Here is a 22446-nt window from a genome sequence, read left to right as displayed (position 1 = left end):
CATTAAACTTCCTACTTAGTCAAAGAGCTTATTATCAGTAGGGGAAAAAAAACAACCTGCGCTCATAACGAGAAAGCAGGGGAGTGGAAGTGAATGACATAGCGAGGAGACGGAAAGAGACACAGTAAGGAGCAACATGAATTAGGAAAGATGAATGAAACAGGAAAGCAAGAGAGAGAGAGAGGAATGAGAGAGGGATGAGGGAGGGATGAGAGAGAGAGAGAGATGAGAGAGAGAGAGAGAGAGAGGGATGAGAGGGAGAGAGAGGGATGAGAGAGAGAGAGAGAGAGGGTGAGAGGGTTGAGAGAGAGAGGGATGAGAGAGAGAGAGAGAGAGAGGGTGAGAGTGATGAGAGAGAGAGGGATGAGAGAGAGAGAGGGATGAGAGAGAGAGAGAGAGAGAGAGAGGGATGAGAGAGAGAGGGGTGAGAGAGAGAGAGAGAGGGATGAGAGAGAGAGGGATGAGAGAGAGAGAGGGATGAGAGAGAGAGGGATGAGAGAGAGAGAGATGAGCATGGGCACTCTGACCCAATTCAATAGGACTCTATCAAAACGAGAGGCCATTAACTCAGTAGCCCAAAAGCCCAATGAAACAGTCCACTGTTCTGTTCACTACTCCAATGAACAGGCCAATGATATATTAGCCAACACGTTAATGGCTGTGTAGAGGGAGGGGAGGATCCATGTGAGCGTGCGTACGTGAGAGTGTGTGCGTACAAGTGTGTGTGAGTGTTTGTGTGAGTTTGTGTCCTGTGTGAGCCCAAGGTAAAATCACTTCATATTTGAAATAAGAGAACAACATACCAGCCCAACTAGACGCATGAGAGACCTGCAAGAGTGTCAAACCACCACAGGCATCACATACTGTACTGTAGTGCGTTGAGTGGTAGGGATATGTGTGTGTTGAGTGGTAGGGATATGTGTGTGTTGAGTGGTAGGGATATGTGTGTGTTGAGTGGTAGGGACGTGTGTGTGTGTTGAGTGGTAGGGACATGTGTGTTTTGAGTGGTAGGGACGTGTGTGTGTTGAGTGGTAGGGTCGTGTGTGTTGAGTGGTAGGGACATGTGTGTGTTGAGTGGTAGGGACATGTGTGTTGAGTGGTAGGGACATGTGTGTGTTGAGTGGTATGGACATGTGTGTGTTGAGGGATAGGGACATGTGTGTGTGTTGGGTGGTAAGGATGTGTGTGTTGAGTGGTAGGGACATGTGTGTGTTGAGTGGTATGGACATGTGTGTGTTGAGGGATAGGGACATGTGTGTGTGTTGGGTGGTAAAGATGTGTGTGTTGAGTGGTAGGGACATGTGTGTGTTGAGTGGTATGGACGTGTGTGTGTTGAGTGTAATGGACATGTGTGTGTTGAGTGATAGGGACGTGTGTGTTGAGTGTAATGGACATGTGTGTGTTGAGTGATAGGGATGTGTGTGTGTTGAGTGGTAGGGACGTGTGTGTGTTGAGTGTAATGGACATGTGTGTGTTGAGTGATAGGGACGTGTGTGTGTTGAGTGTAATGGACATGTGTGTGTTGAGTGATAGGGACGTGTGTGTGTTGAGTGTAATGGACATGTGTGTGTTGAGTGATAGGGACGTGTGTGTTGAGTGTAATGGACGTGTGTGTGTTGAGTGTAATGGACATGTGTGTGTTGAGTGATAGGGACGTGTGTGTGTTGAGGGATAGGGACGTGTGTGTGTTGAGTGTAATGGACATGTGTGTGTTGAGTGATAGGGACGTGTGTGTGTTGAGTGATAGGGACGTGTGTGTGTTGAGGGATAGGGACGTGTGTGTGTTGAGTGTAATGGACATGTGTGTGTTGAGTGATAGGGACGTGTGTGTGTTGAGTGATAGGGACGTGTATGTGCCTTGCAAGGATTTTTGGTGCTTTCAAATAAAACCTGTAGACAAACAAATGATCTTCTTCCACCACCCCCCCACCCCCTTCCACAGCTGAACACACAAAGCAACCCCTCGGCGGCTGATCTTCCCAATACAGCAGGCCTCCTGTCCTCAGTGTCAGGGGCAGACAAACAACAGACAACCAACCCTCTAGTCAGAGGTTAACTTGCCCCCCAAAACACACGGAGAACGTGACACACACACACACACACACACACACACAGAAACACTTTCTCCCTGAACAGAGAGCGTGACTCACTGTCCCCATGCCCCCCCACCACCACCCCCCACCGCTGTAGTTCATCACTGTCTGACAGCATGGCATGTAAATCCTGGAGGAGGGAGGTGATGGGGGATATTAGATGGGGGGGTCCAAGCCTCCAGGTTCACCCTCGGGTCTGCTGTTTTTCATTCTAAACTGCCACCACTTATTCTCCCATTCTATACCTCCGCTCAGCCCAGAGATGAAAGGATGAGGTGGGATGATTGGGATGGAAACGCCGCCACCACCCCACAGGCAGGGTCCCAGGTGTGTGTGTGTTGCGTGTGAATTTTGTGCTGTGTGTTTGTGTATATACGCAGCGCGTGTGTGTGTGTGTGTGTGTGCTGGTTGTGACCAGGGTCCCAGGTGTTCTCTTGGAGTATGATTGAATGCTAGTCCCTAACTACCAACTCTGGGTCTCAGTGATGGAAAGAACAATTTCGGCCATTTAAATATTCATGTTGTCATGGTTATGGTTCCGTTGTCGCTGTTGGTTGAAACCGCGAGGGGAGACGGGTGGTCTTCCCATAACTGTATGTGACACCAGAACAAATAAACACGCACAAATGTTACATTCCAACCCAGGTCGCTAGTTAACACAAGGACACGCAAAATAATAACACAAGGCAATGCAGGTTGTCTTAACCCTTCCACCCACATCCAAGCCAAGCACAAATATTAGGCTTATATTTGGAAAAGGAACAAGCAAAATTAACAGTGGGAAACTGTTAAGAGCAAGTTTAGTTTTTCCCAAATATCACTAGCCTGTTATTGTAACACTAGATAAAGAACCATTAGCCAATACCGCAACATTCTAACACACACACAAACACACACACACACACAGCACTCATAACCTCCTGCTGTTCTTTATACCACTTTTGATTTAATCCGCTTGTCCCCAAGCATTCAATTAGTCACAGAACATCTGATCAATGTAGGCACTAAAAGCAAAGCCCTATGAAGTTAAATGGAGATGAATTATTGAATGGATATGTTTCGGAGCGTACTGTAATGTTCTGCATTAAAAAACAAACAAATGAAGGAGGAAAAGTATGTTTTCTTTCATGGCGATTGTTGTGAATGATAAGATAAGATGGAGGCTGTTGTAAAAAGCTATACAGTACACATCCACTGCTCTTTTGGTTCAACTGGGACCTAAAAACAAGCCAATTATCCTTAGCGGCCTGTGTGTTCTGAATACGCTAGTGTTTGAGTTTTAATATGCTTTTGTGTTTGTAACCCCCTCTACATCTAGTGTACACTTCACATCACCAAGACTTACTTGAGCACTTCATTTGAGTTTCCTTGTTTGGAGCCCTTCTTGTGAGGGGTCTCGTTACAGCCAGACTTGAGCAGCGTGTGTTGTCCACGGTCCAGCATCATGGTGGAGGTCGCCGTTGCAATGACCGCCACTGCATCACGCACCCTCGCCTCCAAACTGTAGTCCCATTCATCATACGACACCGAAATGAGCCCTGTGAGACAGAGCAGAGGGATGAGACAGGCTGGGATGTGACGAACGAAGGGATGAGCAAGGATGGGACGACACATAAAGAGAGGTGAGATTGGGTGGGTTGAGACGTATGGAAGGATGAGACAGCGTGGGTTGAGAAATATGGAGGGATGAGACAATATAGAATGTGGTAAAAGGAAGAATGACACCTAGGGAGAGATGACACAGGATTTGATGAGACAGAGAGGGATGACACTAGGTGTAATGACACATAGGGAGGGATGACACAGGGTGTAATGAGACATAGGGAGGGATGACACAGGGTTTAATGAGACACAGAGATGGATGAAACAGGGTGTAATGAGACATAGGGAGGGATGACACAGGGTGTAATGAGACATAGGGAGGGATGACACAGGGTTTAATGAGACACAGAGATGGATGAAACAGGGTGTAATGAGACATAGGGAGGGATGACACAGGGATTAATGAGACACAGAGAGGGATGACACAGGGTGTAATGAGATATAGGGAGGGATGACACAGGGATTAATGAGACACAGAGAGGGATGACACAGGGTGTAATGAGACATAGGGAGGGACTAGACAGGGTGGGATGAGACATAAGGATGGACGAGACAGGGTGGGATGAGACATAATGAGGGACAGTACAGGGTGGGATGAGACATAAGGATGGACGAGACAGGGTGGGATGAGACATAATGAGGGACAGTACAGGGTGGGATGAGACATAAGGAGGGATGATACAGGGTGGGATGAGACATAATGAGGAACGAGACAGGGTGGGATGAGACAAAAGGAGGGATGAGACTGGGTGGGATGAGACATAAGGAGGGATGAGACAGGGTTTGATGAGACATAAGGAGGGACAAGACAGGGTGGGATGAGACAAAAGGAGGGATGATACTGGATGGGATGAGACATAAGGAGGGATGAAACAGGGTTTGATGAGACATAAGGAGGGACAAGACAGGATGGGATGAGACATAAGGGGGGATGAGACAGTTTGGGGTAAGACATAATGAGGGACGAAACAGGGTGGGATGAGACATAAGGAGGGACGAGACCGGGTGGGATGAGACAAAAGGAGGGACGAGACAGGGTGGGATGAGAGATAAGGAGGGATGAGACAGGCTGGGATGACACATTAAACCCCAACCCTTCCCAGTAACCACCTGTTGGAAACACAGCAGGAACATTATCAGAGTCTCCGGTGACCAGCGACGGAACGATCCAAGTGTAGCCATATCCCGTCAAGCCCACAGAGTTGGCCACCTCAAAGATGGTGTAGGCCTCTTCCTTGGTGCAGTACAGCAGGTAGACGGGGCTCTGGAGCTTCTTCATCTGGTTTTGGATCTTAGCGTCTCCGTCGTCCACAGACATGTCTAACAGTAGGACCTCTTCTAACTCCCAGCCCACAAAACTGTTCTCTATGGTGCTGCGGATCTGTAGGGGGAGGGGGGGTTTGGGGTGGGGGGCAAGGGGGAAGTGGTGAAGGAGGGAATGGTGTTGAGGTCGTGTTCCAATGTCCCGACACAAACAAACGGCACTTAGAATGAAGCAATTTATGTGAAATTTAAATCAACAGTTTGTCAGCCAGTCAGGGTCTGTGGTTGTTCTGGAGGCTGACTGGTGTGCTGGTGTAACCCAGGTATCAGCCATACAGCTCCAGCTGAGCCTCGGGTCGTGGATGTTTTCTGAACAACGTTTTAAGACAACGGACAACACTTTACTAACCTTAACTCAATCCTAATCTTAATCTCAATAACCTTAAAACTACACTTAACCTTAGAAATTGGAAGTTTCACCCAAAAGTTAACGCCTAAGCCCGAAAATGTCATTTCATGTTTTACGTAGCTTTTGCAGACATTCTGTCCCCACAAAATAGGTACACCCCCCACACACACACACACACACACCCACACACACCTTGTTGACAAAGTCCTGGTATCCAGGGTAGTAAGTGGTGACGATGGAGAAGATGTACCAGTCATACTCCTCCATGATCTTCAACATGATGGAAGCCTGCTGCTCTATGGATGGGCCGAACTGGAAGAACATGGAGTGGTCGTCCTGGAAACGGAGGGAAAACAGAGCAAGGGCAGGTCACGTCAAAGTTCAGATGAGAAAAATATGTTAAGACGTGCACACACGCCCTCCCACACACACACACACACACACACACACACACACACAACCGACACAGTAGACGTGTATAGGAGGTCCAGGGGGTTAGGGCGATGTTGTTCAGTCACCCGTGACAGGGCGACTGAGTGACTCACGCGGACGGGCAATCTGACATGCATTATTAATGGAACAATCCGGCTGGAGGGGACAGAGTAACTGCGCGGGACGTCGGGGCTCTATATGTCCGCCTGCGGCTTTGTCACTGAGGGAGCGCGCGCTCGTGAGTTCCCGCTGAACCCAAAGTGTGTACGAAGGTATGAGCTCCAATATTGGGACGTTCAATTGCAATAGCGAGACCTTTGGTGAACTGACATAGCGCAAAATCATTGTTTAAACACCTGTTCTCATTGAGACGTTCCTCCTCGCATTACGGAAATGTTCGACAGACAATTGCTTGCGGAGATCTTTCCACTTCACTCCGGTAGCCTATTTATTCATGTAAAGTGGTAACACGTCTCTCCCAATAGGCCCACGCAAAAAAAAACACTTGAACAAATAAAGCAGCATATACCTTAGAGATCTAACATGCCTTTCCGCAAGGAAACTGGATAATTTTTTCCATCTGATCAACCATGGCCTAACAACAGTGGCACAGTCTAGACTACTATACAGCCTGTTCCCTGGCCATGGTGAACAAAGCGCTAGCGCGTATTTATAGCCCGCTCTTTGGTGTAAAAATGTGAATGAGACTGATTTAAGTTTAAATTTCCCAAACTATTAATTGGAGTTAATCGACAAAGACAGTAGCCATTATAACGTATTAATTGAACCTACATTAACTTTGAGCAGGACTCAGCCCAGTGTGTTTTATTGTCCAAATGTTTTTTCCCCAGAACCATGTTATTGTACTGTCTTCAAACGTTGTATGCACCATGTTCTGCTAGCCTGGCTATGAAAGACCCCCACGCCAATATTGGTACCCAATTCATGACACGTTCAATATTAAAAAGTATAGCCAGCAAGTGCAACCAGTCAATAACCCAAGCATTTACATACCCTAGGTCAAGGAGACGTCTATAATGTGTAATAATGTCCTGTACTCTACTGTTTGGTATAGTTTACTTGAGTTTCTTACATACATATGAATTGTGTCTTCATCAAAGGACTGTTATTTCGCCAAAGTTAAGATGGTTAAAGTGACAATACGTAATTAAATGAATTAGATGCATGTAAGATTTTGCAGGTAGTAAAAAATATGCTTATAATTTGGATATTAATAACCAATGGAAGGTTAATCAAGACGATCAATATCTATGTTTTATATTCAGTAGAACATTTGAAAGTTGGCAACAAAAAAAATGGACACAAATGAGCAATTCTTTCCCCAGCCTCCAGTTTCCGCCCCATCAGCGGAAGGAGCTGTATACAATCGGAAAGATTGTCGGAGAGCTCCTGAGTGAACTCGCGTGACGACAACGGTGTGCGCATCCCGTGTGCACGGAACCATGGGCCCCATGTATGACAGCTCTGCATGTGACTGTGTGTTTATGTGTGTACCCATCCATGTGTTCAATGGGACGTCGCCGCACGTTAGTCACTGCACCCCGGCCGCGTTGAACCCTTCCTGGCTCACGTCTACTCGCTCACTCAACGTCGAAAGCCCACGTCCTCCCCTGAGTCATCTCACATCTCCCCCCACGGGGACAGAGATGGCCTCATCCGTTACCTAGTTTCATTTTTAACGGGGTAATCACATTCAGTGTCAATGGGGGGGAGGGAGGGTGGGGGGGTTGGATGTTGAATTGTGGTTGTAATCCTGACACGTTTGCACTCAATATATAGACGTCCTTTTTTCTTTTCTTTTCCTCTCTCTTATCATTCTATTCCCTCTGTCGTTCTCCTTCTCTCATCTTTCTTCCTTTGCTCTCACAACCGACATTAACTTGGATCAGCAGACACTAATAAGAGCTAATCAGTCTCATTTTCTAAGTAGTTTCCTCATCATTTCTCTCTTTCTTACTACCAACGGAATTACTTTCTGAGTGCCAGTGGCCAGTACCGGTCAGTCTCGACCTTAACAGTTTCTCCGTGTGTGCTAGCCCTCACAACTGGCCGTCAGTACCAGAGATACTGACGAGACTAGGCTCACCACATCAAGCCACCGCCAAAATGTTACATATCGAATAGTCAAATACACAATTACTGCTTCCAAAACTAGGTAGCCGCAAAAGACCGTAACAGTAAATATGTACTGCAAATGAATAAACCCAACGTTCTTAACCCATTATCTCATTTGCTCAACATCCATTGTGAATACACCAAGTGAAAGCTTTAATAAACCAAATAAACACATTTTTTCTACTCCTCCTCATTATTGTCCCTCTTCTTCTTCTTCTTCTGCTACTTTGTCCCAAAGGTTAGTTAGTTATCTGAGCGTTGCCAAACAGCACCCTCCTGGGCACGACAAGGCCAGGCTGTGTCAGTGGTAATCAGGCTAGTCTCCCAGTTCGCTCGGTGTTGCCTGGCACAACTGGCTTATGATGTGCTGCCCAGCACCGGTCCATGGCTGAAATGAGAGGCAGCTCACTGGGAATAAAGGATAGCAGAAGGATGCGTTTCACACAAAGTATTCTCTTCTAGCTCTCTGTAGACAGACTTTTGTCAGCACTGTTCTGTTTGAGTTTGATTGTTTACTGTGAAACTGCTTGAGTAGACACTTCTTATGTGTTTTAGTGTCAAAACTTCTGGTGCTCCACAAGTGTGTGCTGCACACATTAATTAAATGAGCCTAGTACAGTACCATAGATATAAATGACCAGTACAGTACCATAGATATAAATGACCAGTACAGTACCATATATTTAAATGATTAGGACAGTATCATAGATATAAATGACCAGTATAGTACCATAGATATAAATGACCAGTACAGTACCACAGATATAAATGACCAGTACAGTACCATATATATAAATGATTAGGACAGTATCATAGATATAAATGATCAGTACAGTACCATTGATATAAAATAGTAGTACAGTACCATATATATAAATGATTAGGACAGTACCATAGATATAAATGACCAGTACAGTATCACAGATATAACTGGCTAGTACAGTGCCATAGATATAACTGATTAACTGCCCATATCATCATTATCATGTTAGCTGTTAAGATCACAGCAACTACCCACTGGAGATATACAACACTGTAACCTGAAGCACTTTTTAGAGTACTTCGACTGTACTATACCCTTATTAACTGCCCTGTACCCTTCCTGTAATGTACTATACCCTACTCTACCCAACTCTACTGTACTTTATCCTACTCTACTGTTCCATACCCTACTCTACCTAACTCTTCTGTACCCCACTGTACATCAATATAACATATTTTACTGTACTATACCCCTTCTATATGATAATGTGTACTACTTTACTTTACAGTACCCTACTATACTGTTATATACCCAACTATACCTTATTCTACTGTACTATATCCTACACTTGTAGGATTACTATTGTAATATACCCTACTCTAATGTATTATATCCTACTATACACTACACTACTGTACTATACCCTACTTTACTATACCATACCCTACCGCACTGTACACTACTTTATTGTACTATACCCTACTCTCCTGTACTATACCCAACTCTAACATACCATACTCTACTGTACTGTACTGTAGTCTCCAGTTACTCATTATATGTGACTAACACAACATTAACATAGTGATTCTAAAACCTAAACACACATTCAGCACTCCACAACACAAATTTATGCACGATCAAGTATACCAGGAATCAAAACATGAACCCGAGAGGCTTCCATTGCTGGCTTCTTTACAGTATGACACCGCATCTACGTGTTGTGGAAGAGGAGCGGTGTTGAGGGCGGCTAGAATTTAAACCTATTAAGACTCTGAAGTGTTGGGGGCATGATTTAGATCAGACTGTCACGGCGACTGGGACCGACGTTGTCGGCGGTGCCTGGCTACTTCCTCTGCTGCATCAGTGTGTATTCTTCGGCTCCGTGGTTAATACGTGTGTTCATGAGGGTTGTCTATGTGTGTGTGTGTGTGTGTGTGTGTCTACCTTCATATAGTTATAATGTGGTGTGTGTGTGTGTGAGGTGGTTAAGTCTGTGTGACTGAGTGTGCGTGCGTTAACCACACTGAGGGCGTACTGCGGCATGGGTGTATACTGTACTTTATACATGCTGTACTGCGCGTGCGTGTGTACTGTACTTTATACATGCTGTACTGTGCGTGTGTGTGTACTGTACTTTATACATGCTGTACTGCGCGTGCGTGTGTACTGTACTTTATACATGCTGTACTGCGGCGTGGGTGTGTACTGTACTTTATACATGCTGTACTGCGCGTGCGCGTGCGTGAGTGTGTACAGTATGTGTTCTGTGTGAGTGGTATTAGCGGGGTCTGAAAAGGATTTGGCAACTCATCTCTATGTCGTGCCAATGAAATGCCTGTCTCCAATTAGATTGGCAGAGAGCGAGACACATCTACCCTCCCTGGTGGGAGAGGATTTAGGGAGAGCGAAAAGACAAAGAGAGATAGGGGTGAAAGACAGACACGAGGAGGAAGAGAGAGGTTAAAAGAGGAGGACAGAGAAAAAAGGGGGAAAGAAGGATAGAGAGGGTCCCAGTTTGGGCTGAGGAAGAGACTCCCAGAGAGAGAGAGAGAGAGATGGAGAGAGTCAGAGAGAGTGACGGACAGAAACAGAGAGAGACAGAGAGAGTCTGCCATATTCACAGACTCAAGTAGAAGCGGCGTTCTAGCAAGAGGTTCTTCAAACACACAGCTTTTTCCACTTCATCATTCTTGTCCTTCTCCCCACATTTCATCCTCGTCCCTCGTCTATCCGTCTCTGTTCATTTCCTCTCGAATACATTCATCTTTCCTTCACAGCCGTGGAAACTGTCAATCTCCTTCCGTGGTTTAAACTCATCACGCCTCAGCCTCATAATGTTTTGCTAATCAAACACACACAGAGTTAATCTAACAATCCTCCTTTAATTAGGAAGAACCCTTTTTTAAAAAAAAACATTTTCCTTCTCTTCTTTGGGGTTTTAATACACTTCATTTGAAGATCCCGCAGCGTCTTGATAGAATTACTCTGCTATTTTCGGTCCAGGAAATGATTACACAGTTACTCACATTTGCTGTGGGGGACGGGCAGCAGAAAATGGACTGAGGACATGGACATTCTGTAATAAAGACCTATTGAAAATGGTGTCACAATCATATGAACTTGATCTAGAGTGCAATAGAACACTGTGAAATTTTATGGGCAGAAATAAATTAATTTCCAAATTTTACCTCAGCTCATCTCATGCTCCAAACCTCCTCTGTTGTTAACAAAATGGGAGGAAAATGACTTTCTTCTGCCATGTGGCAATTACTCTCTCTCACGGTAAGAAGCTGTTAATGGTACGCACAAATCACAAGAAAATACATTTTTTGACAAATAGTGCAGTTTGTGTTATTTATCCAATAAATACTAGTAGCTCTCTCATCTTCCAGGTAGCAGAATAGCAGATAGTGTATTGTTGTGGCATTTGTTTCAATGAATCCTGCGGAAATGAACACTCCTGAGGATTGCCAGGGACCTCAACACACAATATTATCACGATTCTGAGTTGCCAACACAGTTCCATACGAATCTTTGAGAATCTCGCTACTCTCCATGAAATTGTGATTTGACACTGTGATTCAGTTGCGATTCATTGTTCCCGAAGTAGGCTGTCATGCAGCAGTTCAACAGTTGGGACGCAAAATCACCCTGCAAAATCACCATGCAAAATCACCATGCGAAATCACCCTGCAAAATCACCATGCAAAATCACCATGAACCCACACACAAATCCTAGAGGCACACGGTGTTGTACATGAAGACACACATTCAGGCACATGAACAAACAGCACTCATACAGGCACAAGGTACTTCATCTAAAAGAACAGACACTGAAATAAGTTGTATTTGAAGTTTGAAGGACATCATGCCCAGATATAGTCTGATTATTTTCTTTAAAACAAGTTGATTTGAAGTAGCGGGAACGATTCATCCTCCTCCTCTATGACTTACTTTTCTTCCCTTCATCATCTTCTAGTCGATTTCCCATTCCAAACACCAGGTTTTGCTCTCGAGAGATTTCTTAATGATACGCAGAATTTCTAATTAAAATAAATGACTGTCACTGTGTTTAAAAGCACATACACACATAGACAAACACATATACCCACAGACACACACACACGTTTCACTATCTCTGTGGAGCAAAATAATATTAAGTTTAAATCCTATTTTCAATCTAAACTAATGGTAACCTTAAACCTTAATCTAACCTAATCTAAACCTCCATCCTAAAGTTAAACCAAACTCCACCTAACCCTAACCATTACATCCAATCCTAACAATAAAAACACTAATCTTAATTCTAACCCTAACTATTTAACGAAACTATTTAACATAACTATTTAACGCTTAAGCCTGAAAAAGGCTTAAGCGTTTTCTTCAGAGACAGGTGTCACATTGCGGGTGACTTTTCCAAATTTTACTATCCTTTCACAAAACATTTCCCCACAAGTACCTTATACCTGTACACACACACACACACACACAGTTTACAAACGTCTGCAAAAGTTTTCCAACTTTCTGTCTGAAAGGAGGAAGAGGGAGAAGGTCAATTGTCTTAGTGGATCTGCTCCTGTAACGTCCACCCAGTCCTGGCAGGACTCATTTCATGTCAGTCAGGCCCATAACATCGTCTTGATACACACCGCAACGGACTGACGATGAGCGTCAGGAGAATGACAGGGTAAAAGGCTAGTCCGGGACATAGAGGCTGATAGCTGGGATGGGCAGGACGGAAGGAGAGAGAGAAAAATAAAATCCAAGACAATGAGGAATGGAAAACGGAGGGACAAGAAGGAGAAGAGGAGACGGGAAGAGTAGGAAAAGGAAAGAGGAGGTGTAGGCAGAGTTGGGTGGAGGAGGGTGGATGATTTGGAGCAGGAGGAGAGGGGGAGAATGTGGAGGGAGAAGAGGAGATGGTGGTAGAGGAGATGAGGAGCAGGTTCTGGAAGAGGCAGAGGAGTACTCTAGCCAGGACAGTGAAGACAGGAGGACGGTGAAAGGTCAATATTTCCTGTGACCTTTGCCCTGAGGGGTTAATGGAAATGTCCCATATAATGGAGTTGATTAAGCTCGTTAGCATGGAGAGAGTATGCTGAGTAATTAATCACTGACACATTGGAGCACTGCGTGTTGATTAGTCCAGAGCCTTCCCACACCAGCCAATAGAGAGCTGACACTTCTACCAGGTCTAAGCTGATCTCGCCCCAAAGGTGTATTACTAACTAATGGGAAATAAATGCTTTCTCAGTTCCTCTCCCTTTCCTTGTATACATTTGTTTTTAAACTCATTGTATGAGATTGTATTCCCATGGGCAACGGGAGGCTTGTGCGAGGAGGAAGGCATCTGACCATGTCTGGAATGGATTGAATGGAATCCGACACTTTAAAACCATTGTGATGTGTTTGCCACCGTTACAGCCGTGGCTACCAGCCTGTCCGCACCAATAGAAATTCCCCACAACCACCTGTGACGCTAGACTAATGCAACGTCCGTCTATGCTTTAATACAGCGGGATTATGACTAGAGTAGCAGGAGAAAGGCAAGCACATTGTGTATAAAAGCATATCGATCATCAGTAAGACTTGCTCTGCCGACGTTTCAGGCCCTGGTTTGCCGGAGATCAACCCCGTGATAAATGCCACTGGTTTCATGTGGGTGTTTCAGTTCTGACACGAAAGAATGGCGTGCGTGTTCGCGCGAGCTCTCCCTCAGATCCTTCTCTGTCCCTCTCCCTCCCTCGGTTGTCTCTTGAACAAGCACGGGGTCAGAGTTCAGGGTGGAGTCAAGCACAGCGTACAATGGGAGACACACAGTTGACAACCCTGTCAGGGCGGTTTTCGGGCTCGAACAAACACCCCACCCCCCTGCCTCACAGCCAACCCTGTCAGCCTCCACTTAATGCTGCTTCCTTTCCACTGGACTTTGACAGCTCATCCCTCCGTTCTGTTTCCCCTCTCTCCCTCTCTCCCTCTCTCTCTCCTTCTCTCCCTCTCTCCCTCTCTCCGCTCACCATTCACAGCTGAGGATGACTCTGACACCCATTCTCACACTCAATTCGTCTGTCGTCGCCATCAATCACTTCCATTCTTTATCCCCCCCCCCCCTCTCTCTCTCTCTCTCTGTCCCTTTCTCTGTTAATTCCGATGGGACAGATTGGAGGCAGCATGGACACTCTGGTGCCAGAAGCGCTAGAGCAAAATCAATCTCTCCTTCTCCCCCGTTTGCTGCTTTCATCTTCAATCTCTCCTTCCCTCTCTTCATAGTTCACCATCCATTTTGTCCCTAGCAAATTCCCTTACATTTATAAAGCTCTTTTTAATTCATTTTTTCCCGCCGTCATCCCAGTGTTCAACCGTTTTTCTTTCTCACTATGTGAAATGTTCCATTGCCTCTTACTTCTCTGGGAGGAAAACTGCCATCTCTGGGTACATGTCTTGTCGAAACCCAAGACACTTTGACTGGCATCAGCTGTACTCTACTGTCAGATTCATGGAACCAGAAAGATAGAGGCAGAGAGAAAGTGTTAGAGAAGCATACAGAGAGAGAGAGAGAGAGAGAGAGAGAGAGAAAGAGAGAGAGAGAGAAAGAGAGAGAGAGAGGACAATAGAGAGAAATGAGAGACAGATGGAGGAAGAGAGTGAGTGAGGGATTCAAGGAGGGAAAGAGAGAAGGAAAAGAGAGGGAGTGAGGAGAGATAGAGAAAGACATTTCTAATTCAAAGAGACATGCAGTGTTTCCGTGGCAACGCGGTTTCCATCGAAACGGTCTTGCTAAAGATGCTATAAGTGTGAAAAAAAAGATCCACTGACACCGTGAACACGGAAACGCACACACCAATACATCCATAATAGACAATCCACTGCATACACTGATACACACCCCAGAACACACGCAACGAATAACGGCTGAGGTCAAGTAAAACAGCACCGTTACACACACACCACTGTCCATTAGCCAGTCCTAGAAGAGGGTGTGATAGATGGCAAGGAGGTGGTCAGATTCTTTATACCATTACTGTGTCTTTAGTGTGAGTCATGTGTGTGTGTGTGTGTGTGTGTGCGCGCGCGTGTCATACTGAGATGATTTCCTCTCTTAGTAATTAGGCTTGAGGGGCCAAATGCTCCAGACACTGTTCCACTGACTCACAGACCAACCACTCCTCTCCCGTTCTCACTGCACACAGTCCTGGAATAGGACTAGTACATATTGGCTGTACTTGTCAGCATCACTTAAGTCTATGTGAAATTGTGTGCGTGTGTGTGTGCGTGTGCGTGTGTGTTTCGGTGCATTTGTTTCTTGTTGTGTGAGACTCTATGTTTGTGTGTTATGGTGCATTTGTGTGTGAGATGGTGTGTGGGTGTGTTCTGGTGCATTTGTGTGTGTGAGACTGTGTGTGTGTGTGTGTGTGTGTGCTTATAGCCACGTCCTGTTCGCGTCTGAAATTCATGTTTTTGTACCAGCCTGTATCATGGCAGTGTTTTCTGGCGGCTTGGTCCGATTCATGATTCAATTGATGGCATTATTCACAAAAACACAGAGCTAGAGTGATGTCACGCCCTGGTGAACACAGGGAGAACACAGTCCCACGTCCCCTATGTCATCTTTACATCCAGGTAGAGTGATGTCAGGCCCTGGTGAACACAGGGAGAACACAGTCCCACGTCCCCTATGTCATCTTTACATCCAGGTAGAGTGATGTCAGGCCCTGGTGAACACAGGGAGAACACAGTCCCACGTCCCCTATGTCATCTTTACATCCAGGTAGAGTGATGTCACGGCCTCGCCCTGGTGAACACAGGGAGAACACAGTCCCACGTCCCCTATGTCATCTTTACATCCAGGTAGAGTGATGTCACGCCCTGGTGAACACAGGGAGAACACAGTCCCACGTCCCCTATGTCATCTTTACATCCAGGTAGAGTGATGTCATGGCCTCGCCCTGGTGAACACAGGGAGAACACAGTCCCACGTCCCCTATGTCATCTTTACATCCAGGTAGAGTGATGTCACGCCCTGGTGAACACAGGGAGAACACAGTCCCATGTCCCCTATGTCATCTTTACATCCAGGTAGAGTGATGTCACGCTCTGGTGAACGCAGGGAGAACACAGTCCCACGTCCCCTATGTCATCTTTACATCCAGGTAGAGTGATGTCACGCCCTGGTGAACACAGGGAGAACACAGTCCCACGTCCCCTATGTCATCTTTACATCCAGGTAGAGTGATGTCACGCCCTGGTGAACACAGGGAGAACACAGTCCCACGTCCCCTATGTCATCTTTACATCCAGGTAGAGTGATGTCACGCCCTGGTAAACACAGGGAGAACACAGTCCCACGTCCCCTATGTCATCTTTACATCCAGGTAGAGTGATGTCACGCCCTGGTGAACACAGGGAGAACACAGTCCCATGTCCCTATGTCATCTTTACATCCAGGTAGAGTGATGTCACGCTCTGGTGAACACAGGGAGAACACAGTCCCACGTCCCCTATGTCATCTTTACATCCAGGCCCGTGGACGTACGGGAGCCCAGAGCAGACACATCTAAATGGTCTTATTCGGTCTGTCTGACGCTGGAGGGGTGTCTGGTGTGGAGCTGCACGACTATGTGTGGTGTGTGTGCGTGTGTGTGTGTGCGTGTGTGTGTTCGCACGTGCGTGCATGTGATCTGGAACTACAAAGCTCTCCTATCCTCTGCGCACAACCGGTGAGACACTGGCATATACCGCTGTGGGCTTTGGGAGTGATTGTGAAATCAACGTTTCCATTAGAAACTCTTAAAGGCTCTGCCAAATGCTTCCAGCATTGTATGCAAACGAGTTTTGTGAATCTAATGACTTGTTCTTGGAATAGTCCTCTTTGTGTTGGAATGATTGTGCTGTTTGCAGAGTGTAGGAACCAGTAATGAGTGTCTGGCCTATTCCACCTGCAGAGCCCTCTCACAGAAACAAGAAATAGTAAAAAATCTATTAAAGTTGGCACATAGCTTTCAAGACATAATGTACACACAGGTATAAGCTTTATAGATACACGCCCAGTTACACAGCCCAGTTTGAAATAACTGACAACCTCAATAAAATTATGCGAAAATGACTGCGTGGAATAAATGATTCAAAATATAAAGCTATATTTCATGCTCAAAATCACATTACTTTAAACTGTTACAATAATCTGGGTGGTTATGTTACGCCTCGTGAGGGCAACAGCACAGAGTCCCCTACCAAAATGTCTTATTAGTTGGAGAACACGATCCTCAGCTGTCAGTTTCACGCCACTTCAAACGAGCGCAGTCAAAAATTGACAATAAGCCGTCCTTCATCAACAGTTCCCTCCTTTGGCCCTTTGGAAGAACCAGCATCACTCCTGTTTTTGTCCTTTATCCATCAAATCAAGCGAGCAAGAGGCGCCTGCTAACTTAATTTGGGGTTGCTGGCCAGGGAACGCATTCCCCATCCAGCACGCTTGTGCCGGCATAAACCTCCAGACTAAGCAAACAGTGTGATAAGAAGAGGAACTGTTTGTTGAGATGTGACTTAGAAGACACGTCTTGATCTGGAACTCTCCGGCACCAGCTGTCAGGTTGTGACTAGGCAAGCCCATAATCTGCAAATGGATTAAAAAAAAAAATCTCTGTGCGATACGTGTTTGTATGAAACAGCGTAATTTCTCCACTTCTGTTTCAAAACTAAATGTAGCTCAGTATTTGAAATATAAATATTTGTAAAGTAAATCTTTGCTCAAGGTGTCAGTAATTTCCCGACTGTGTATAACAGTAAACAAAAATGCTAAACAGCTTAATACAGTATTTTGTCACATTCACAGCCATAAAACAAAAAAGAAAGTCGTATTAATTTTAGCACAGTTTATTCTATATATAGGCACATCCTCACAATGTGTGGGGGCACAAAAGAACAGAAAAAAAGGTGAATCAACCCACAACATTTTGGGGGATTTGCAGGTTGTACACAAATCAAGCTTCCTTTAGAAGGCTAAGAATGTAAAGCATTAAACTGTCTGTGTGTGTCTGTGTGTGTGTGTGTGTGTGTGTGTCTGTCTGTGTGTGTGTGTGTGTGTGTGTGTGTGTGTGTGTCTGTGTGTGTGTGTGTGTGTCTGTCTGTGTGTGTGTGTGTGTCTGTCTGTGTGTGTGTGTCTGTGTGTGTGTGTGTGTCTGTGTGTGTGTGTGTGTGTGTGTGCATGTCTGTGTGTGTGTGTCTGTGTGTGTGTCTGTGTGTGTGTGTCTGTGTGTGTGTGTCTGTGTGTGTGTGTGTGTGTGCATGTCTGTGTGTGTGTGTCTGTGTGTGTGTGTGTGTGTGTGTGCATGTCTGTGTGTGTGTGTCTGTGTGTGTGTCTGTGTGTGTGTGTGTGTGTGTCTGTGTGTGTATGTGTGTGTGTCTGTCTGCGTGTCTGTGTGTGTGTCTGTGTGTGTGTGTGTGTCTGTGTGTGTGTGTGTGTGTGTGTGTGTGTGCGCATGCTCGATTAGACGGTTGTGTCTTGCGGGTGCCAAGCGTTAGCGTGTCTTGAATGCTTTGCTTCTACTTTTTTGAATCAGAACAGAAGACACAATGAAGAGGCACCAATCAAAGCGCAGAAGTAGGCAGGCTGACAGGCACACAAGTTCCCTCAGAGCGGGTAACGAAGACACCCGGTCTGTGATAACATGCTAAGGGGACATACAGCCGCCCTGCCACCTCACTCGGCCCACACTGATCCACACTAATGTACATCCCATCTCACCATGCCGGTCACGACTGTCTCGTTTGTGGGCATGTATGTGTTTTCACCTCGATAACTGAAGCTTGTGCCGAACGGGTGATGCGTATGCACTTGTTAGATATGTATGTATGTGTGCGTGTGTGTGTGTGCGTGTGTGTTAGACGTGTATATGTTAGATGCGAGAGTGTGTTAGATGTTTGTTTGGCAGATGTGTGTGTTAGATGCGTATCTCATTAGATGTACAGGATAGACAGAGAGGGTGAGACATTCCACCAAGTAGAGACCAGCATCATCCTACACTGTTGTTGTCATGGCGATGTTGGAGGCCATCAGCTGTTAAATATTGGGAGTGTAGAGAGGAGGCGTGTCTTGGGTATTTACTCAGGGAGAGAAAGGTTCAGTTAGCCCTAATTGACTAGCGCATAGGAGGGTAATCGTATGCATTCATCACACAGACTCCATTTGTTTGGACTGAGATGGGGAGGGAGTGAGGGGGGGAGTGAGGGGGGGATGGGAAAAATCATTTTCCTGCCTGATCCAGCTTTTCTCATTCATCAACAACCCCACACTGGAGAATACTTGTGAACGTTTGCGAGCATGTGTGTGTTTGGGTGTGCGTCTTTGTGTTTGAGAGAGTCTGTTTGTGACAGTTGGTGTCTCCAGCAGCAGATTCTGTCCTCTCCAGCTAAGTGGTCTTTATCTACACTTTAAGGGGAGGAGTGACAGCCTGTCAGTGGCACGTTCATTGACACCACACACACACACACACACACACGAACACACTCACCCAGTGGACACCGCTTCTCATTCACGCCCCCTCCTAAAGTAATAATCCTTCTGACATTCACTTACACACTAACCAGCAGCAACCAGATCACTGTCTGTGAGCTAACAGCCTATTCAGCTAGTGGACGTGTCTAATACACAGACTAACACCATTAATCTACACTACGTGGAAAACACCCCACACTAACACTTCAAAGAGTGGACTTGTCTAATACACAGACTAACACCATTAATCTACACTACGTGGAAAACACCCCACACTAACACTTCAAAGAGTGGACTTGTCTAATACACAGACTAACACCATTAATCTACACTACGTGGAAAACACCCCACACTAACACTTCAAAGAGTGGACTTGTCTAATACACAGACTAACACCATTCATCTACACTACGTGGAAAACACCCCACACTAACACTTCAAAGAGTGGACTTGTCTAATACACAGACTAACACCATTCATCTACACTACGTGGAAAACACCCCACACTAACACTTCAGAGAGTGGACTTGTCTAATACACAGACTAACACCATTCATCTACACTACGTGGAAAACACCCCACACTAACACTCCAAAGAGTGGACTTGTCTAATACACAGACTAACACCATTAATCTACACTACGTGGAAAACACCCCACACTAACACTTCAAAGAGTGGACTTGTCTAATACACAGACTAACACCATTCATCTACACTACGTGGAAAACACCCCACACTAACACTTCAAAGAGTGGACTTGTCTAATACACAGACTAACACCATTAATCTACACTACGTGGAAAACACCCCACACTAACACTCCAAAGAGTGGACTTGTCTAATACACAGACTAACACCATTCATCTACACTACGTGGAAAACACCCCACACTAACACTCCAAAGAGTGGACTTGTCTAATACACAGACTAACACCATTCATCTACACTACGTGGAAAACACCCCACACTAACACTCCAAAGAGTGGACTTGTCTAATACACAGACTAACACCATTCATCTACACTACGTGGAAAACACCCCACACTAACACTCCAAAGAGTGGACTTGTCTAATACACAGACTAACACCATTCATCTACACTACGTGGAAAACACCCCACACTAACACTCCAAAGAGTGGACTTGTCTAATACACAGACTAACACCATTAATCTACACTACGTGGAAAACACCCCACACTAACACTTCAAAGAGTGGACTTGTCTAATACACAGACTAACACCATCCATCTACACTACGTGGAAAACACCCCACACTAACACTTCAGAGAGTGGACTTGTCTAATACACAGACTAACACCATTCATCTACACTACGTGGAAAACACCCCACACTAACACTTCAAAGAGTGGACTTGTCTAATACACAGACTAACACCATTCATCTACACTACGTGGAAAACACCCCACACTAACACTTCAAAGAGTGGACTTGTCTAATACACAGACTAACACCATTAATCTACACTACGTGGAAAACACCCCACACTAACACTCCAAAGAGTGGACTTGTCTAATACACAGACTAACACCATTCATCTACACTACGTGGAAAACACCCCACACTAACACTTCAAAGAGTGGACTTGTCTAATACACAGACTAACACCATTCATCTACACTACGTGGAAAACACCCCACACTAACACTCCAAAGAGTGGACTTGTCTAATACACAGACTAACACCATTCATCTACACTACGTGGAAAACACCCCACACTAACACTTCAAAGAGTGGACTTGTCTAATACACAGACTAACACCATTCATCTACACTACGTGGAAAACACCCCACACTAACACTTCAAAGAGTGGACTTGTCTAATACACAGACTAACACCATTCATCTACACTACGTGGAAAACACCCCACACTAACACTCCAAAGAGTGGACTTGTCTAATACACAGACTAACACCATTCATCTACACTACGTGGAAAACACCCCACACTAACACTTCAGAGAGTGGACTTGTCTAATACACAGACTAACACCATTCATCTACACTACGTGGAAAACACCCCACACTAACACTTCAGAGAGTGCACGAGCGATGCTGGAGTCTGGCGTAGTGGCCTAAGCTCGGGGCTGCACACAGCCCCAGGCAACAGTTTTGGAGCCCCGTCGGTGTATATGTCTGTGTCTTTCTTGCATGCACCACCCGCTTTAAGTCCCCCCACAGAATTTCGATAGGATTGAGATCTGGGCCATGGCTCTAACACTCCACAACCCTCCATTTCTTATTTTTCAGCCAATCTGTTTCAGTTTTGCTTGTGTGTTTTGGCAATTGTTCCGTTGCGAGATTTATGTTCAGTAAAAACATTTAAATGATGACCGAAAATTCTCCTAGAGAATTCTCTGGGTGATTCAAAGAGTCAGGTAGGCGTGGCCCTGAGGCAGCAAAGCAGCCCCAGAACATAATGCTTCAGCTTCCATTCTTTACAGTTGGTATGAGGTTATCCTGCTGAGAGCACGTTGTTCCAGTAGTTTCGGGCTTTACCCAGGTGTTGTCTGGCAAACGTCAGTTGTGTCTTGATATCATTTTTTTTGTCTGCCAAATTTGTGGAGCCTCTTTCTGACAGTTGACTCACGTACATAGATTGTGGCAAGAGGGCTGTAAATCTCTAGGTTTTCAGAGACAGTATTGTGTCTAGGCAGAGATGGCATTGAGATGTCCTAGAAGTACAGTGGGCTCCATCATTGTGAAACTTAAGAGCTGACCATCTGGCCAAACCAAGTAACTGGGCAAGAAGGGGGGTGACCAAGAATCCAATAACCACTCCATCAGAGCTTCAGAGTTGTCTGCATGGCCACGTTAAAGCCCAGACTTGAATCCCAGTTTACATCTGTGGGGAGACCTGAAGATCACTGTTCACCAATGTTCCCCATCCAGTCTGACAGAGCTTGAGAGGATCTAAAAAAAGGATTGTGAGAAACTGCCCAAATCTGCAAAGCTAGTAGAGGCATATCCAAGAAGCTAAGCTTACTGGCAAAAGGCACTCCTACAAAGTACTG

The 22446-nt window shown here is 45.5% G+C and overlaps 1 protein-coding gene across 1 annotated transcript in view; it reads right to left on the bottom strand.

The window, feature by feature from the left end:
* Nucleotides 1-22446, bottom strand: part of grin2bb (glutamate receptor, ionotropic, N-methyl D-aspartate 2B, genome duplicate b) — an 86811-nt gene that overhangs the window by 29982 nt on the left and 34383 nt on the right. The window contains 3 exon segments of the mRNA XM_034294507.1: nucleotides 3439-3631; nucleotides 4806-5076; nucleotides 5560-5703. Coding sequence (XP_034150398.1) covers nucleotides 3439-3631; nucleotides 4806-5076; nucleotides 5560-5703 — 608 coding nt within the window.

This window comes from Esox lucius, chromosome 9 (genome assembly GCF_011004845.1).
Source record: "Esox lucius isolate fEsoLuc1 chromosome 9, fEsoLuc1.pri, whole genome shotgun sequence".
Taxonomy (NCBI): domain Eukaryota; kingdom Metazoa; phylum Chordata; class Actinopteri; order Esociformes; family Esocidae; genus Esox; species Esox lucius.
This window is presented reverse-complemented; position numbering and strand designations above follow the sequence as displayed.